This window comes from Sus scrofa, chromosome 10 (assembly GCF_000003025.6).
Source record: "Sus scrofa isolate TJ Tabasco breed Duroc chromosome 10, Sscrofa11.1, whole genome shotgun sequence".
Lineage (NCBI taxonomy): Eukaryota > Metazoa > Chordata > Mammalia > Artiodactyla > Suidae > Sus > Sus scrofa.
In genome coordinates this window covers 21106801-21124617 of record NC_010452.4, presented here as the reverse complement: position 1 = coordinate 21124617, position 17817 = coordinate 21106801, and the positions used below count along the sequence as shown (strand labels likewise).

The 17817-nt window shown below is 39.4% G+C and overlaps 1 protein-coding gene across 3 annotated transcripts in view; it reads right to left on the bottom strand.

Annotated features, from left to right (window-relative positions):
* NEK7 (NIMA related kinase 7) overlaps positions 335-17817 on the bottom strand; it is a 157624-nt gene continuing 140141 nt past the window's right edge. For 2 of the 3 annotated variants that reach the window (XM_005667989.3, XM_021064489.1), the window contains one exon: positions 348-3307. In XM_005667989.3, coding sequence (XP_005668046.1) covers positions 3197-3307 — 111 coding nt within the window. In that variant the 3' untranslated portion in view covers positions 348-3196. Of the gene's footprint in view, positions 3308-17817 lie in introns of all 3 variants that reach the window. The other variant, XM_021064487.1, reaches the window with a different exon arrangement.

Below are 17817 nucleotides of genomic sequence, written 5' to 3'. Positions count from 1 at the left end.
CTCATGGTTCCTAGTTGGATTCATTAACCACTGAGCCACGACGGGAACTCCAAATTGTAGACACTTTTTAATAATTTCCAGAAACTTTTCCTATTCAAGGACAGAAAAGGATGCGCAAAAGAGAACAGATTTGTGAAAATGTACCTTAGTTTAATGCATATTTAAAAACCCACAGTGTAGGGTCTGTCAGACCTCCATTATCACCCTCATTTAATTCTTAGGCTTCTCCCAATGGTGAAATTATGGAAATGTGTAAGAACTGTTTCTGTACGTTAAGTGTTGAGTAAGAAAAACAATGGTAGACTTTAGGGGGAAAAAAATCACAGATACATAGTTTTTTATTGTACTTATTTTTTAATTTTATGTTTTTATTTATATTAGGATATTATACAATTTTCAAAGCTAACAACAGAGTCTTCTTAGTATGTGTAGTTGAAGCATAACAAAATAAAAGTATTTCACAAAAAGAAGTCCATATTACAGTACTATTGAAATATGAGGCATAGGATAATTATGCATTTGTGGGTTATAAACATAATACATTCATTTTCAAGAAAAAACATTTAATATGAATAACGTTTTGGTTAAAATAAATATCATGTAAATGGTAACAGCAACACCCGAAGGATATTGATACAAGAATGGTGTTTTGTAATAGAGACTACGTGGAACAGTAAGCATTTGTGAAGTGGCTGTCGTGTCTCGCTGAACTCACAACCACTGCACCCTGGCAAGCACCACTCTCTTTATACAGGGATGACCCTCCATCCACCCTTCCTCAGCTTCAGCCCACAAAACAAAGTCACCTCACCTTGTGCCCTAGGGAACTGGTACCAAAATCTATTTAGAATCAGATGTACCTTCCATTTTACTGCTTCTCATATCAATTCAAATGTTTTACCCAATCAGTACAAAATGTACTTACCAACGGAAATATAAATAGAACAGTTTATAGGTGATGATAAAAATGAAAACTTCTAATCATCTTCATAATTCTTTGAAATGATCCCGTTCACAATTAAAATTTGATTTTTGCACAGTGGTTTCTTCAACAAAAATAGGAACATTTAGATAAAAAAGATACAATATCAAAACAAAAAGTTTCCACATGCACACAATACTAATGGGTTTTCCCGATCACTAAAGTCTTCCCAGCTATTTCCTTCTAGCAGAGAGATTCACTTCAAAGTTAAACATCTATGCTTAAGAGTCCTGGGTAGGGTTAAATGAATGACTTTTAAATCCATGTATTTTTACCGACGGCAAGAAAAAGGAGCATATCTGTTCCAACTAGAGAACATTTCATGTCAATTATTTTACATAAAAATGAACAGGACAAAAACGATCAACACAATTCCACTCGTCACTCTGGATGCAAGCGTGCGGGCGCCCAGTTAACGTTACACATAACCAGGACCCGGGGCACACGGTGCATCTGGCTCTCACATGAAGCGCCGTTAGCCCCCTTTGCCTATCCTAAGATAAAACTGCCTTCCCCTCCTAACGGATTAAGGTACCATAGCTGATCAAACTTGGGGGGAAAAGAAAGAGCTTATACTTTTGCCCTCTGAACATGTGTAAAGTTTACAAATGAAAGTAAGCATGCAAATGATTTTGAGAAAAATACTTAGACGGAAAAACAAACCCAGCAGTGATACGGGCTAAAGGTAGGTTTCCCAGGGGCAGGATTTTCGGTCCCAGGGGACAGGGTGGCACGATGTCCTTAACCAGCGACTGCCACGCAGCCTTGTGGCTTCACGATTCTGTGAGGAACTGGTCACCGGGAGCAAGAAAGGTGTTGAGGGAGAACATCTCCAGAGCAGCATTGGCGAAACTCGGCCCACTTCCTTACACCGCACGAGTGTTATTTTCATGTGTAAATACAGCACTTTGCCTAAGAGCTTCTCAACAGCAATGTTACTCTCATGAAAGTTCTGGCTGTGGTCATGGCCAGGGTTCATTCCTTGAAACATCTTCTGAGATGACAACCTTGTCCAATGAACTGAAACGGTACCACCACTCACAGGTACGGCATGACACACACCCCTTCTTCCTCTCTAACAAGACAAAGGGCATGCAGACGGGGTGGCCCAAAGGTTAAAAAGTTAAAAAAAAAAAAAAAAAAGTTTTCAATCCAGGAAAAGTGTTGGTATAGCAGTTATTTTTTATGGCTATTATGTTGTCAGAAAATCTGAAACATTCATGGATAAAATGCACATAGTATAAATAGGAAAATAATCTGAAGAATATAAAAAAATTTCTGAAGGGAATCAATCAGAACTTCAATAAAATCTATGAATAAAAACATGCTTACACTATAGTGTACAATCATGAGTAGAGCATTTAAATTTATAAAGGAATTGAAATATAGTACTGCAAGATTATTCAAATAATATTTTTCAAATGTACAAACAATAGTCAAAACACTAGAAGAAGCCTTGGGTAATGTGTGCAACTTTCAAAATTACTATCACACCAGTCAAACAAATCCTTAACCACTTTTTAACTGGATTCATTTATACCATTTTAATGCAAGGAGACTATCAAAGATAAGTAAAACAAAACAAAGCAAGAGAACTCTTCAGTGTCTGACTCACATTTTGACCCCCAATCGTTTCACATTTAATAGTTGCATTTTGAATGTCTAAGCTAAGAATTTTAAACGTTTCTCAAATAATTTGTCTACATTTACCTTAAACATTTCTATATGAAAGCTGCAATGCTAAGACCTAAAACACATACCTCAAACTTTTAAAAATAAAATAATCACAAGTTCACAACTGTGTTCATCTCAAATGTCCACAAATGACTATAGAGTACACAAGTCACGTGTTCAGCTTTTCCTCAGGCTGCCAGTCTGTCCTAATGGGGCCAAGCTGAGCCCCTGATGTTTGGCACTGAGAGTCTATCTGAACACAACTTATTAGCACAAAACTCTAAATAATTTTAAAAATCTTTAGCTGTTAAAAACCACGGTGTCCTATTTGCTCTGCTAACACGCAATCTGATTATTCCGGAGTTGCCTGGGGTTGCGAGAAGGTGACCTAAACTGGTACAAAATGAAACTTAGACGAAAACTGGTTAAGGATTCAAAGCACATTAGCTCTGAAATATTCATCTCAACACCCGAAAACAGGGAGGTATGATCTGCACAATACTTGAACATGTGTTGGGTCTGCTCCTCGCGCCACGGTGCTCAGCTGCTGGCGGTGCAGGTGTGCATCCTCTTGGCCACGTCGTACACGTAGGTGATGTCCGGTCGCTTCTCCGGATCTGGGTTGATGCACATGTTCACCAATTGCCGTAGCTGCAGAGAAAGCGAGTGCAGGGGGCCTCAGGACAGGGGTCAGTTGGGAACCAGGAGCACACTTGGGAGGGCGATAGACTCATGGGAAAGTACACTTTCTGCTACAGATTTGTCTAGAAATACGTACTTGTGACCTCGGTCGATGACTCTACAATTAGTTGATGTTCTAAGAAGCATCGTCACGGGTCAGGGTGAATGTGGATGGAGCATTCACCACAATCGAAGGCTTTTCAGTGACCTTGTAATTCTCCACAGGCGTTTCATCAGGAGACAGCAGTCCCAAAAGACAGCATGTTTTAAACTAGAAGTCTCCAAATGAACTGTAGCTCTCTACACATTAATTTGTCTTTTTTTTTTTTTTTTTTTTTTTAAGGGCCCCATCTGTGGCATATGGAGATTCCCAGGCTAGGAGTTGAATCAGAGCCACAGCTGCCGGCCTACACCACAGCCACAGCAATGTGGGATCCCAGTTGTGTTTGTGACCTACATCACACATCACGGCCACGCCGGATCCTTAACCCACTGAGTGGGGCCAGGGATCGAACCTGCGTCCTCATGAATGCTAGTCAGATTTGTTTCCAACTGAGCCATGACGGGAACTCCCCACACATTAATTTGACCTAGAACTTACAACACCCTTGTTAAGTTTAAATTTTCATAATTAGTTTACTATATATCTAAATTTATATAAGGAAACTAGGACAAATGGCTATCATATGCATTTATCATGAGCCAATTTGTATATACATAATATAAAGTGTTTATTAGTTCTGTATTAAAAAGCACTCCTCCAAACTAAGACCAATAATAAGCAAATTAAGTAATGAATAGTATTCTAATCTTCAACTGTATCAAGCAGTACTCATGTCACCATTTTACAGAAGAGAAGGATGAGGTTTAAGAATACGGAGTTTCATTCTTAGTTCTAACTGCCGTATGTTTATGAAACCTCATGTCTTCAAAATCTGGTCTTTCATGGAAGATAAGCCATAATCAAGAGGAAGAACCAGATTGTTTAGCCTTTAAGTATGTTTTCAGAAATAATTCAGATACTCTGAAAATTTGCACAAACTTTCTGACCAGTATATTAGCACTTAGTTCAATTATGAGACTACTATAATTCCTTCATCAACTTCTACCACGAAAAATTTTTCATCTGGAGAAAAGAGAAGCTGGTGTTAAGTCTGTGGGCTGAATCTGTTAACAGTGCGGTGAGGTGGCCATGACCAGTGAGCAAAGTCACCTGCAAAGAAGGTACATGGACGGAGGGGCCGAGAGACGACGGGGCCATGGAGCCAGGCTCATTCAATGCGCCTGCAGCCCTGTTTCCTAAGGTGAGACTCTGTCTTTGGAGGTTTATGTTTTCATCTACTCAAGGAAGAGATGACCTATGAGGATTCTTCTAGTTCTAATCTCTTAGATTACATGATTCTACCAGAATGAAGTCTAATGATTTAGCTTCCCATCTGAAAGTTCAACAACGTTGACAGTCATGTTAGATCCACTGAGAGAGTCTCAGGATTTCATTTTCTATTTCTTTCAATGGAGCAGAGGATAGCATTCAAAATCCTTAAGGGGTGTAGCAGTACACAAGGCACTTAGTATGATGATCTAAGAGAAACTGCAATCAGAAAGAGGCTGGCATGTTCCCCATTCAAATTAAATACATCTATGTTGAATAGCAGTGGTGAGAGTGGGCATCCCTGTCTTGTTCCAGGTTTTAGTGGGAAGGCTTTCAGTGTTTCTCCATTGAGTATTATATTTGCTGTGGGTTTATCATAAATGGCTTTAATTATGTTAAGGAATGTTCCCTCTATAACCACTTTGGTGAGAGTTTTTATCATAAACGGATGCTGGACTTTGTCAAATGCTTTTTCTGCATCTATTGAGAGGGTCACGTGGTTTTTGACCTTTCTTTTGTTAATGTGGTGTATGACATTGATTTGCGTATGTTGAACCATCCTTGTGAACCTGGGATGAATCCCACCTGGTCATGGTGTACGATCTTGTTGATATGTTGTTGGATTCGGTTGGCAAACTATTGCTTTTGGAATGGATTAACAATGAAATCCTGTGTAGCACTGAGAGGTATGTCTAGATACTTACAACAGAGCACAACAATGGGAGAAAAAATTATGTTTACATGTATGTGTAACGGGGTCCCCATGCTATACAGTGGGAAAAAAAATCGTGTCGGGGGAAATAAAAAAAAAATTAAACATCTTTACATAGAAAGCAGTAGGAAAGGCATTTATGATACTTATATTTAAAAAGATAATGTGTTCTAACAGGTCACCTAGAATTTGTTTAGAGATAAAAATGATAACCGGAGGAGAAAAGATGCCAACAAAAGATAATTGACACGAAAACTTATGATAGTCAACCAAGATACAAGCTGCCTAATACATCGGGATAGGACGAACATTCTAACCCACTGTAGCAAATGCCTGGTCCTCAACTGCTCCCACCGCGAGGAGAAAGCCTCTGCAGTTAGAGACTGATGCAGATGCAGCTGAAGAAGTCAGGGACCTCCAGCTCCCCCGAGGGGAAGACAGAGGCAGACAAGTCATCGAAAGAAGAGGTCAAGGGCAAGGTAAACAGAGGGGGTGGAGCGGGGGCTTCAGAAGGATGACAGGTGAACAGGAACCCCACCGCAGGGGGTGCCACAGGACTGCAAGGTTTGCTTTTTCCTTCACATTTACGTGGTTCAATGTGTATCAGATACATGGTTTTGTCATAAAAGATTTTCCTTTGCCAGAGGAATTATTAACAAGTATCATAGTATAAAATCAGATAATAGGAGTTCCTGTCATGGCTCAGCAGAAATGAATCTGACTGGCATTCATGAGGACACAGGTTTGATCCCTTGCCTCGCTCAGTGGGTCAAGGATATGGCGTTGCCATGAGCTGCGGTGTAGTTCACAGACATGGCTTGGATCCAGCGTTGCTGTGATTTTGGTATAGGCTGGCAGCCACAGCTCCAATTGGACCCCCAGCCTGGGAATCTCCATATGCTGTGGCTGCAGCTGTAAAAAGAAAAGAAAAAAAAATCAAATGATACGTAACATTTGCAACTCATTATGTTTATGAATCAAGTCATCTGTTGATAAATCTGTTCCTAAACTCTTTGCTCTATCATAAACAAATTTATAAAAATTAAGCCTTAAATAATTAAAAAATGCTTTGGCAGCTTCTCGCTCCCTGGCTACGCCACTATTTCCAGAGGATCCACTCTGCAAGACACACCACACTGGGCTGGGGACAGGGGACGATTCAGGCAAACCTGTGTCCAAAGGCAGCTCAGGACGTGAGAGGAGACACTGTCCTGCCTGGAGCCCAACGCTTGGCTCTTTTCTGGCTCTTCCTGCTCCATGATTCACTCATTCATTCACTGAACTCTTATTGAGTATTCCTGTGTCAGCCACTTTACTAGGAGGCAAGGATAAAGCAATGCCTGAAACAGACGTGGTATATGCCCTTCCACAGCTTCATTTACTGTGGGGACAGGTGGACACAGAACCAATGTGAGACAAGGGATCATAACACGCTCTACTGTACACGGCAAAGTGATGGCCATCTCTTGAGAGTCGGAGGTAAAGAGACTGCAGAGCAGCTGCCCAGGAAGGGATCACCACTTTCCTCTTCCCATCACCTACGCAGCTCAAGAGCTGTTCCCTCTCACTGTCAAAGACACTCAGCAGACAGGACTCCCCCCCATTCCAATGACTGCCACCAGCACCTCGGGCCACTGTGACATCCATTTGGATCCTCTAGCGGATGCAAAGCTTCTTGATCACCTGGCATCGATCCTCATTTTTCCTTGTTTTTTTTTTTATTTTTAATTTAAAAAAATTTTACTGGAGTATAATGGATTTACAATGTTGTGTTGGTTTCGGGTGTAGAGCAAAGTGATTGAGTTATACGTATACCCATTCTTTTTCAGATTCTTTTCCCATATACGTAATTACAGAATATTGAGCAGAGTTTCCTGGGCTATGCAGCAGGTCCTAGTTGGTTATCCATTTCATGTATAGTAGTGTGTATGTGTTAATCCCAGACTCCTAATTTATCACTCCCTACCGGGTCTCTGCTTTGGTAACCATACGTTTGTTTTCAAAATCCTGTGTCTCCTTCTATTCTGTAAATTGGTTCGTTTGTATCTTTTTTTAAAAAAAATTAGACTACACATAGGTGATATAATGATATCTGTCTTGTTCTGATTTACTTCACTTAGTATGATAACCTCTAGTTATAAACGGCATTATTTTGTTCTTTTTATGGCGAATATTCCACTGTATATATGTACCACATTCTTATTCATTCCTTTGTTGACGGACATTTAGGTTGCTTCCATGTCTCGGCTATTGTAAATACTGCTGCAGTGAACACAGGGATGCATATATCTTTTGAATATGGTTTGTCTCTGGATATACACCCAGGGAGGGGTAGGACTGCTGGATCATATGGCAGCTCTATTTTCAGTTTTTTCTCCATAGTGGTTATACCAATTTACATTCCCACCAACAGTGTAGGAAGGTTCCCTTTTCTCCACTCTCCTTTCCAGCATTTATTGTTTGTAGACTCTTTCACACTCTGACTGGTGTGAGATGATACCTCAATGTAGTTTTGACGTGCATTTCTCTAATAATCCGTGATGTTGAGCATCTTTTCATGTACCTCTTGGCCATCTGTATGTCTTCTTTGAAGAAACGTCTATTTATATCATCAGCCATATTTTTGGGCTTTTTTTTTTTTTTTGGATAATAGAGCTGTATAAGATGTTTGTATATTTTGGAGATTAATCCCTTATCAGTTGCTTTGTTTGCACATAGTTGCTCCCAATCTGTGGGTTCTCTTTGCCTTTTGTTTATGGCTTCCTTTTCTGCACAAAAGCTTTTAAGTTTAATTAGGTCCCATTTGTTTATTTTTGGGTTTTTTTGCCCTTTAGTTGAGGAGATGGATCAAAAAAAAAATTTATGTCACAGTGTTCTGCCTATGTTTTCCTCTAGTTTTATAGTATCTGGTCTCACATTTAGGTCTTTAATCCATTTTGAGGTTTTTTTTTTTTTTGGTGTGTGTGTGTGTATGGTGTTAGAGAATGTTCTAATTGCATTCTTTTATATGTAACTGTCCAGTTTTCCCACCATCACTTCCTGAAGAGACTGTCTTTTCGCCATTGTATTTTCTTGCCTCCTTTGTCATAGATTTCTGGACCATAAGTGCATGCATCTACTTCTGGGCTTTCTATCTTATTCCATTGATCCATATTTCTGTTTTTGTGCCAGTACCATGCTGTTTTGATTACTATAGTTTTATAGCATAGTCTGAATCTGGGAGCTTGATTCCTTCTGCTGTTGTTCTTTCTCAGGATTGCTTTGGCTATTGGAAGTCTTCTGCGTTTCCATAAACATTCACAATTTTTTGTTTTAGATCTGTGAAAAATGCCATTGGTAATTTGATAGGGATTACAATGAATTTGTAGACTGCTTGGATAGTACAGTCATTTTGACAAAACTGATTTTTCCAAGCCAAGAACACAGTATATCTTTCCATCTTTTAGTGTCATCTTTTGATTTCTTTCATCAGTATCTTACAGTATTCAGAGTACAGGGCTTTTGCATCCCTTAGGTAGCTTTACTCCTAGGTATTTTATTCTTTTTGATGTGCTGGTAAATAAGACTGTTTCCTTAATTTCTCTTATCTTTTGGTGTGAGCATATAGGAATGCCAGAGATTTCTGCATATTGATTTTGTATCCTGCAACCTTGCCAAATTCCAGATGATCTCTAGTAGTTTTCTGGTAGCATCTTTAGGATTTTCTATGTATAGTATCATGTCATCTTCAAACAGTGACAGTTTTCTGGTATCTTTTCCAATTTGGATTCCTTTTGTTTCTTTAACTTCTCTGATTGGCATGGATAGGCCTTCCAAAATGTTGAATAAAAGTGGTGAGAGTGGACATCCTTGTCCTGTTCATGATCTTAGAGGAAATGCTTTTAGCTTTTCACTGTGGAGAATGATATTAGCTGGGGTTTTGTCCTATACAGCTTTTATTATGTTGATGTATATTCCTTCTATGTCCACTTTCCAGAGAGTTTTTATCATCAATGAGTGTTGAATTTTGTCAAAAGCTTTTTCTGCACTTATTGAGATTATCAATATATGGTTTTTATTCTTCAGTTTGTTCCTTAGACTCTTATTTCTTTTCAGCATTTTTTTCCGTATCAGTGATTTTCATCAGTCTTCCACCTCACTTACTCATTCTTCTGCAATCTGCTATTTGTTCTTTCTACTGAATGTTTTCTATTTCAGTTACTGAATTTTGGATCTCTGCTTGTTCAATCTTTAAATCTATTTCTTTGTACAATTGTTCCTCTAATTTATCAACCCTTGCCTCCAGTTTTTTTTTTCCCCAGACCATCTTTACTATCATTATTCTAAGGTCTTTTTCATGGAGTCTGCTCATATCAAGCTCACTTATTTGTTTTTCTGGGCTTTTGTCTAGTTGCCTCATTTGGCTTATATTCCTCTGCCTTTTCACTCTGTACAGCTCTTCGTCTGGCTCCTTTTTGTAAGATACAGGATTGTAGCCTCTCTTGCTGCTGGTGTCTGCCCCCCTTGTGGCTAAAATTGGTACAGGGGCTTATTACAGGCTTCCTGATGGGAGGGACTGATGCCTGCCCACTGGTAGGTGGAAGTGAATTGTGTCCCTCTGGTGGGTGAGGCTTTGTCTCTGGGTGTGATTAGGGGCAGCAGTGTGCCTAGGAGAACTTTACACAGCATGTTTGCTGAGGGGTTGTGTTTCCACCCAGTTTGTTGTTTGGCCTGGAGCTTCTCAGCTCTGATAGTGGGGCCAGATTTTTCCAAAATGGCAGCCTCCAGGGAAGCTCACACCTCTGTCTCCAATGTCCTGCCCCCACAATGAGCCACAGCCACCCCCTGCTTCCCAGAAGACCCTCCAAGAGCCACAGGTAGCCCTGACCCAGTTCTTACGGAGTCTTTGCTTTGCCCTGTGATCCAGTGCACATAGAATCCTCTGTGTGCCCTTCAAGAGTAGACTTGCTATTTCCCCCAGTCCTGTGGAGCTCCTGCACACAAGACCTGCTGGCCTTTAGCACCAAATGTTCTGGGGGCTCCTCCTCCCAATGCCATACCCAAGGCTGGGGAACCTGACATGGGGTTCAGAACTCTCACTTCCATGGGAGAGCCTCTGTGATACAGTTATTTTCTGGTCTATAGGTCACCGACCAGGTGGATATGGGATTCCTTATATCGCAAAAGTGCCCCTCCTACCATCTCAACGTGGCTTCTTCTTTGACACTGAGTAGAGAATATCTTTTTGGTAGTTTCCAATCTATTTGTTTTTTTGATGGTTGTTTAGCAGTTAGTTGTAATTTTGGTGTTTTTGTGAAAGAGGGTGAGTTTAAGTCCTTATACTCTGCCGTCTTGTTCCAGTCTTATTCTTCAGTTTGTTGATGTGGTGTGTACCACACTGATTCATTTGCGGGTGTTATAGAATCCTTGCATCCCTGGGATAAGTCTCACTTGATCATTGTATACGATCCTTTCCATGTATTGTTGGATTTGGTTTGCTAGTATTTTGTTGAGGATTTCTGCCCCTGTGATAGTGGCCTATAATTTTCTTTTTGTGTGGTATCTTTGGTTTTGGTATTAGGATGAGAGTGGTCACACTGAATGAGTTTGGGGGTGTTCCTTCCTCTATAATTTTTTTTGGAAGAGTTTCAGAAGGATAGGTGTTAACTCTTCTCTAAATGTTTAACAGAGTTCTCCTGTGAAGCCATCTAGTCCTGGACTTTTATTTGTTGGAAGTTTTTTAATTGCAGTTTCAATTTCAGTACTTGTGATAGATCTGTTCATATTTTCTACCTCTTCCTGGTTCAGTCTTGGAAGAATGTACATTTCTAAGAACCTGTCCACTTCTTCTAGGTTGTCCATTTTATTGGCATATACTTGCTTGTAGTAGTCTCTTACGATCCTTTGTAGTACTGTGGTGTCAGTTACAAATTTCTTTTATGTCTAATTTTATTAACTTGAGACTTCTTTATTTCTTGATGAATCTGGCTAAAGGTTTATTAATTTTGTTAATCTTTTTGAAGAATCAGCTTTAAGTTTCATCAATCTTTTGTCTCTATTTCATTTATTTCTGCTTAGATTTCTTCCCTTCTACTACTTTGAGTTTTGTTCTTCTTTCCCTAGTTGCACTAGGTGTAAGGTTAGGTTGTTTATTTGAGATTTTTATTGTTTCCTGAGGTAAGATTGTATTGCAATAAGCTTTCCTCTTAAACTGCTTTTTTTGTGTCCCCTAAGTTTTGGATTGTCATGTTTTTCTTCTCATTTGTCTCTAGGTATTTTTTGATTTCCTCTTTGGTGCTCCATTGGTTGTTTAGTAACATACTGTTTAGCCTCCAGATAGCTGTTTTTTTTTTTTTTTTTTTACAGTTTTTTTAATTATTTATTTCGAATCTCATAGTGTTGTTGTGGGAAAAGATGCTTGAGATGATTTCAATTTTCTTAACTTTAACAAGGCTTGATTTGTGGCCAAAGATGTGATCTATCCTGGAGAATATTCCATGTGTACCTGAGAATAAAGTGTACTCTGCTGCTTTCAAGTAGCGTGTCCTATAAATGTCATTTAGGTCCATTTGGTCTAATGTGTCCTTTAAGGGCTGTGTTTCCTCATTGATTTTGTTTGGATGATTTGTCCATTGTAAGTAGGTGTTAAAATCCCTCACTATTACTATGTTACTGTCCATTTCTCCTTTTGCGACTCTTCTGATTTGCCTTATATGTTGAGACGCTCCTATGCTGGGTGCATATGTATTTAAAATTCACAATCTTGGATTGATCCCTTGATCATTATGTAGTGTCCTTCTTTGTCTCTGTGTATCAGTATTTATTTTAAACTCTACTTTATCTGATGTGTATAGATCAGATGAGTATTACTACACCATTTTTATTTTTTTTCTCTTTAGGGCTGTACACAGCATATAGGAGCTCCCAGACTAAGGGTCGAATCTGAGCTACAGCTGCCAGCCTACACCATAGTCACAGCAATGTGGGATCTGAGCCGCATCTGTGACCTACACCATAGCTCATGCATTGCCAGATCTTTACCCAATTAGAAAGGCCAGGGATCAAACCCTCTTCCTCATGGATCCTAGTTGGGATCATTAACTGCTGAGCCACGAAGGGAACACCCAACTCCAACTTTTGATTTCTTTTTGCATGGAATAATTTTTTCATCCTCTCACATTCCATCTGCATCCTTAGATTTGAAGTAGTCCCTTGTAGACAGCGTATACATGGGTATTGTTTTCTATCCATTCAGCCAATCTATGCCTTTTGGATGGAGCATTTAATCAATTTATATTTAAGGTAATTATCGAAATGTATGTTCTTATAGCCATTTTATTGTTTTGATTTGCTTTTTTCCTCCCTATTTTTTGTTCTCTTCTCTTGTCATGTGATGACTATATAGTGTTTGGGTTGCATTTTCTTTTATGTGTATCTATTGTATTATGCTTTGTCCATGAAATTGTGATATAGCAGTCTACACACACATACACACACACACAGTTTTCAGTTGTTGGTCTCTTAATTTCAAATGCACTTCTTAATATCCTGCATTTGTACTCTTCTCACAATTGCTGGTTTTGATATATTTGTGTGTGGATAATTTCATACTTGTACTATACAGTTTGCCTTTACCAGTGAGCATCCCCATTCTCAATTTTCTAGTTTCTAGTTGTTGCCTTTCTGGTTCTGCCTAGAGAAGTTCCTTAAGCATTTGTTATAAAGCTGGTTTGGTGATGCTGAATTCTTTTGCTTTTCTGTGAAGCTTTTGATTTTTGCATTTGATTTCTTCAAATCTGACCAGAACAGTTCTGGGCAGAGTATTCTTTTTTTTATTATTGCTCAATGAATTTATTACATTCGTTGTTGTACAATGATCATCACAATCCAATATTATATGATTTCCATCCCACAACCCAAGCACATCCCCCCACTCCTCAAACTCTCTTCCAGAGACCATATGTTTGTCAATGTCTGTGAGTCAGTATCTGTTCTGCAAAGAAGTTTAGTCTGTCCTTTCTTCAGATTCCATGTCAGTGAACGCATTTGATGTTGGTGTCTCTTTGTATGGCTGACTTCACTTAGCATGATAATTTCTAGGTCCATCCATGTTGCTAAAATGCTGGTACTTCGTTCCTTTTAATGGCTGAGTAATATTCCATTGTGTATATGTACCACATCTTCTGGATCCACTCCTATGTCAATGGACATGGAGGCTGTTTCCATGTTTTGGCTATTGAAAAGAGGGCTGCAATGAACATCGGAGTACATGTGTCTTTGCAAGTCATGGTCTTCACTGGAGAGATGCCCAGGAGTGGGATTGTTGGATCAAATGGTAGTTCTATGTTTAGTTTTCTGAGGCATCTCCATACTGTTTTCCACAGAGGTTGCACCAATTTACAATCCCATCAACAGTGTAACAGGGTTCCTTTTTCTCCACACCCTGTCCAGTATTTATTGTTTGGAGACTTTTTGATGCTGGCCATTCTGGCTGGTATAAGGTGGTACCTCATCATGGTTTTGATTTGCATTTCTCTAATAATGAGTGATGTTGCACATCTTTTCATGTGTTTTTTGGCCATCTGTATGTCTTCTTTGGAGAATGGTCTGTTTAGATCTTCTGTCCATTTTTGGATGGGTTGCTTGTTTTTTTGGTATGGAGCTGCAGAAGGTGTTTATAAATTTTGGAGATTAATCCCTTGTCAGTTGATTCATTAGGGCAGAGTATTCTTGATTGTAGGTTTTTCCCTTTCATTACTTTCAATATATTAGGCCACTCCCTTCTGGCCTGCAGTTTCTGCTGAAAAAAATCAGCTAATTACCTTATGGGGATTCCCTTGTGTATTGTTTGTTGTTTTTCCCTTGTTGCTTTTAATATTTTCTCTTTGTCTTAATTTTTGTCAATTTGTTTAATATATGTCTCAGTATTGTCTACCTTGGGTTTATCCTGTATGAGAATCTGTGCTTCCTGGACTTGAGTGACTGTTTCCTTCCCCATATTAGGTAAGTTTTCAGCTATTAATCTCTTCAAAATATTTTCTCAGGTCCCTTCTCTCTCCTCCTTCTAGGATCCCTAGCATGTAAAGGCTGGTGAAATTAATGTTGTCCCAGAGGTCTCTGAGACTGTCCTCCTTTCTTTTCATTCTTTTTTCTTTATCCTGTCCACAGCAATGATTTCCATTATTTTGTCTTCCAGCTCATTTATTCATTCTTCTACCTCATTTACAATGCTATTTATTCCTTCTAGTGTATTTTTCATTTCAGTTATTTTATTGTTCATCTGTTTGTTCTTTATATTTTCTAGCTCTTTGTTAAACATCTCTTGTATCTTCTTAGTCTGTGCCTCCATTCTTTTTCTGAGATGTATCATCTTTACTATCATTACTCTGAATTCTTTTTCAGATAGATTGCCTAGCTCCATTTTACTTAATTGTTTTTGTGGTATCTTACCTTGTTCCTTCGTCTGGAACATATTTTTCTGCCATCTCATTTTGTCTAATTTTCTGTGTTGGCAGTCTCTGTTCTGCAAGCTGCAAGGATCGTAATTCCTTTTGCTTCTGGTATCTTCCCCCTTGTGGGTGAGGCTGGTCCAGGGCTTGTGTAGGAGGGATGGTGGTAGAACTAGGTATTGTCCTTCTGGTTGGCAAGGCACTGTCAACGGGTGTTTGTGTTTAAAGGTGGCTGTGAGCTCAGTAAAATTTTAGGCAGTCTCTCTGCTGATGGGTGAAATGTGTTTCTACCCTGCTGATCGTCTGACCTGAGGCATCCAGCACTGGAGACTGCAGGTTGTTGAGTGGGACTAGGTCTTGGTACCCAAACTGATGAGCTCTGGGAGAACTCACACAGATCAGTATTTCCTGGGGCCTCCATAACCAGTGTTCTTGCCTGCACTTGAGCCACAGCTGACCAACTGCAACTCTAGGAGACTGCAAAACTCAAAGGTAGGTCCAGCACAGGCGACTTTGGAGTCACTGCTTTGTGCTGTGTCCCAGTGAATGTGAAATATTGTGTAGGTCCTTCCAAGAGTGGAATGTCCATTTCCTGCAGTCCTTTGGAGTTCCTACACTGAGCCCTAGTGGCCACTAAGGCCAAATGCCCTGGGGTCTCCTCTTGCTGATGTAAGACACTGGCTGGGGAGCCTCATGTGAGGCTCAGAACTCTAACTCCTGTTAAAAGTCCTCTACAACATAATTATTTTCCAGCTTGTAGGTAGCCCACCTGGTGGGTATCAGATTTGACAGTATCATGAAAGTATTTCTTCTAACATCTGATTGTGACATCTTCTTTGTACTGGATATATAGGATATCTTTTTTGGTAGGTTCCAGTCATTTTGTCGATTATTGTTCAGCAGTTCATTGTGATTTTGGTGTTTTCGTGAGAGCATATGAGCTAAGGCCTTCTCTGCCACATTGAATGTATTTCAGTCCTCACTTTCATTCCATCTTAGTCTCTGCCTCCCAAGGTCATAGCTACTCCTTACAACACCCAGTGTCACATTAGAAATGTAAGCGTGGGTGTTTCCTGCACACTTCTCCCAGATGATGTGCTCTGATTGGACTGAGACTGTCCCCAAATCCTTCTCTCCTGGTCAGTCCTCATCTTCTGCATTCATGTTCATTATGAGTCCAGACCTCATAGCACAGCCCTCAAATTACTTCCTGGCAGCACCATTAAGAATTACTCTCTTGTCTTTTCAGTGTACCTCCCCTGAAAATTGCTTTCCCTGCTTCTACACCAGGATGGATACTGAGGACAACATGCAGCTGGAGTCACTGGTGTTATGCTCACAGGCCCTTACAGGAAGTATTCCAATCATATTTGAGTAGAAGAAAGTTTTGTCTTCTCTGAGGAGCAGGTATACTTCTTACTTACAGAAACAATTTTCTTTCTGCTTCCCTTAGTCGTGACAATACTTCCTACTTACAGAAATGATTTTCTTTCTGCCTCCTTTAGTCGTGACAGAAACACAGATCAGTCACTGCTGCATTCTTAACCAGGAAGGAAGATACATTTACTTCCCCTTCACTTCTTGGTTCTGAATTTGACTCCTGTTTCTATTTTAATAACTTTACCATTAAAGGCATGACTTACGAGTTATCTCACATCCTTTTTGGAAAAAGGTGGATTGAAACATGTTATGGGAGATTTATATATGCCTATATTCTTAATTTGATGTAGTTTTCTTTGATATGTATAATTATTGATTATTCTGAAAATACATTTAAATTGATATTAATATTAAATTAATATCAACCTAGTGGAGGGAAAATCACTTCCAATAGTCTTTTGGCAAAATAATTGGGAAAGAAAAATCCTAACAAATAACTTGCTTTTATGTTACAAACAGCCTTGGACCAAATTTTATGTCTTTAACTAATAATGTGATTAATAATCCAAATTCATACGATCCATGAATAGTAACCAGACAATTTAAGTTCTGTTAAGTAAGGTCACTTCTCAACCTTCTTTTAACATATATAGAAGTACAGTATCACATTTAGATGGTGGAGTTACCTGTTCTTCTGACAAAGGAGGATAAAACTGTCACCTATACATTTGAATATAAAAATAACAACAGATGGGAGAACGGGTTAAAAAGTCATTAATTAGAGGAAGAGAAGAAACTCTTACCCTTGCTAACTTGTCTCCAAACTTGAGTTGTTAAACAGCTAAACCCAACAGGCTGACTCTCTGGGTTATTCTGGATGTATTTTTGCAGCTGCCAGACAATCTAGAAGCCATTCTGCTGATAGAGAAGCTCCTCGGAAGCAGGAGTTATTGTTCCTAAGGGACCGGTGGACCGCTGGAATCCAGTCTCCTGAACACTGTCAGATCAGAAGACGTCCCATTTGCTCTATGAGCTAACTCTGGGGTTTCAAGGCTCTTTCCCATGCCAGGGCAGAGAAAAAAACATTTTCTAAAAGCTGGTACGTACTTAGTTCTTAATTTCCAGATTTGTATTCTGACTAGGGTGACCACTTTCATGTTATTTGTAATCTGACTCAGTCATTAAAGTGACAGTGACTCCTCCAAAGAAAATGTACTTGAATTTTAACCTGGGACAATTTTTTATACCAGATTATGAATTTACACAGAGAATCATAAAAAAGTCTCTAAGCTTTCTAAAACACAGTCAGACATCACATATTCAAAAAAAAAAATCATCTCAGTGATCTCCTCAATATTAGTCTTACTTTTTCCTGCAAACCTCGGGAAAAGAGACTACTTTAAAAATCCTGAACAATTATCCAACACTTTAAGATGACTCTAAGTGGGAGTTCCGTCGTGATGCAGTGGTTAACGACTCCAACTAGGAACCATGAGGTTGCAGGTTCAATTGCCTTGCTCAGTGGGGTAAGGGTCCAGCGTTGCTGTGAGCTGTGGTATAGGTTGCAGACATGGCTCGGATCCCTCAT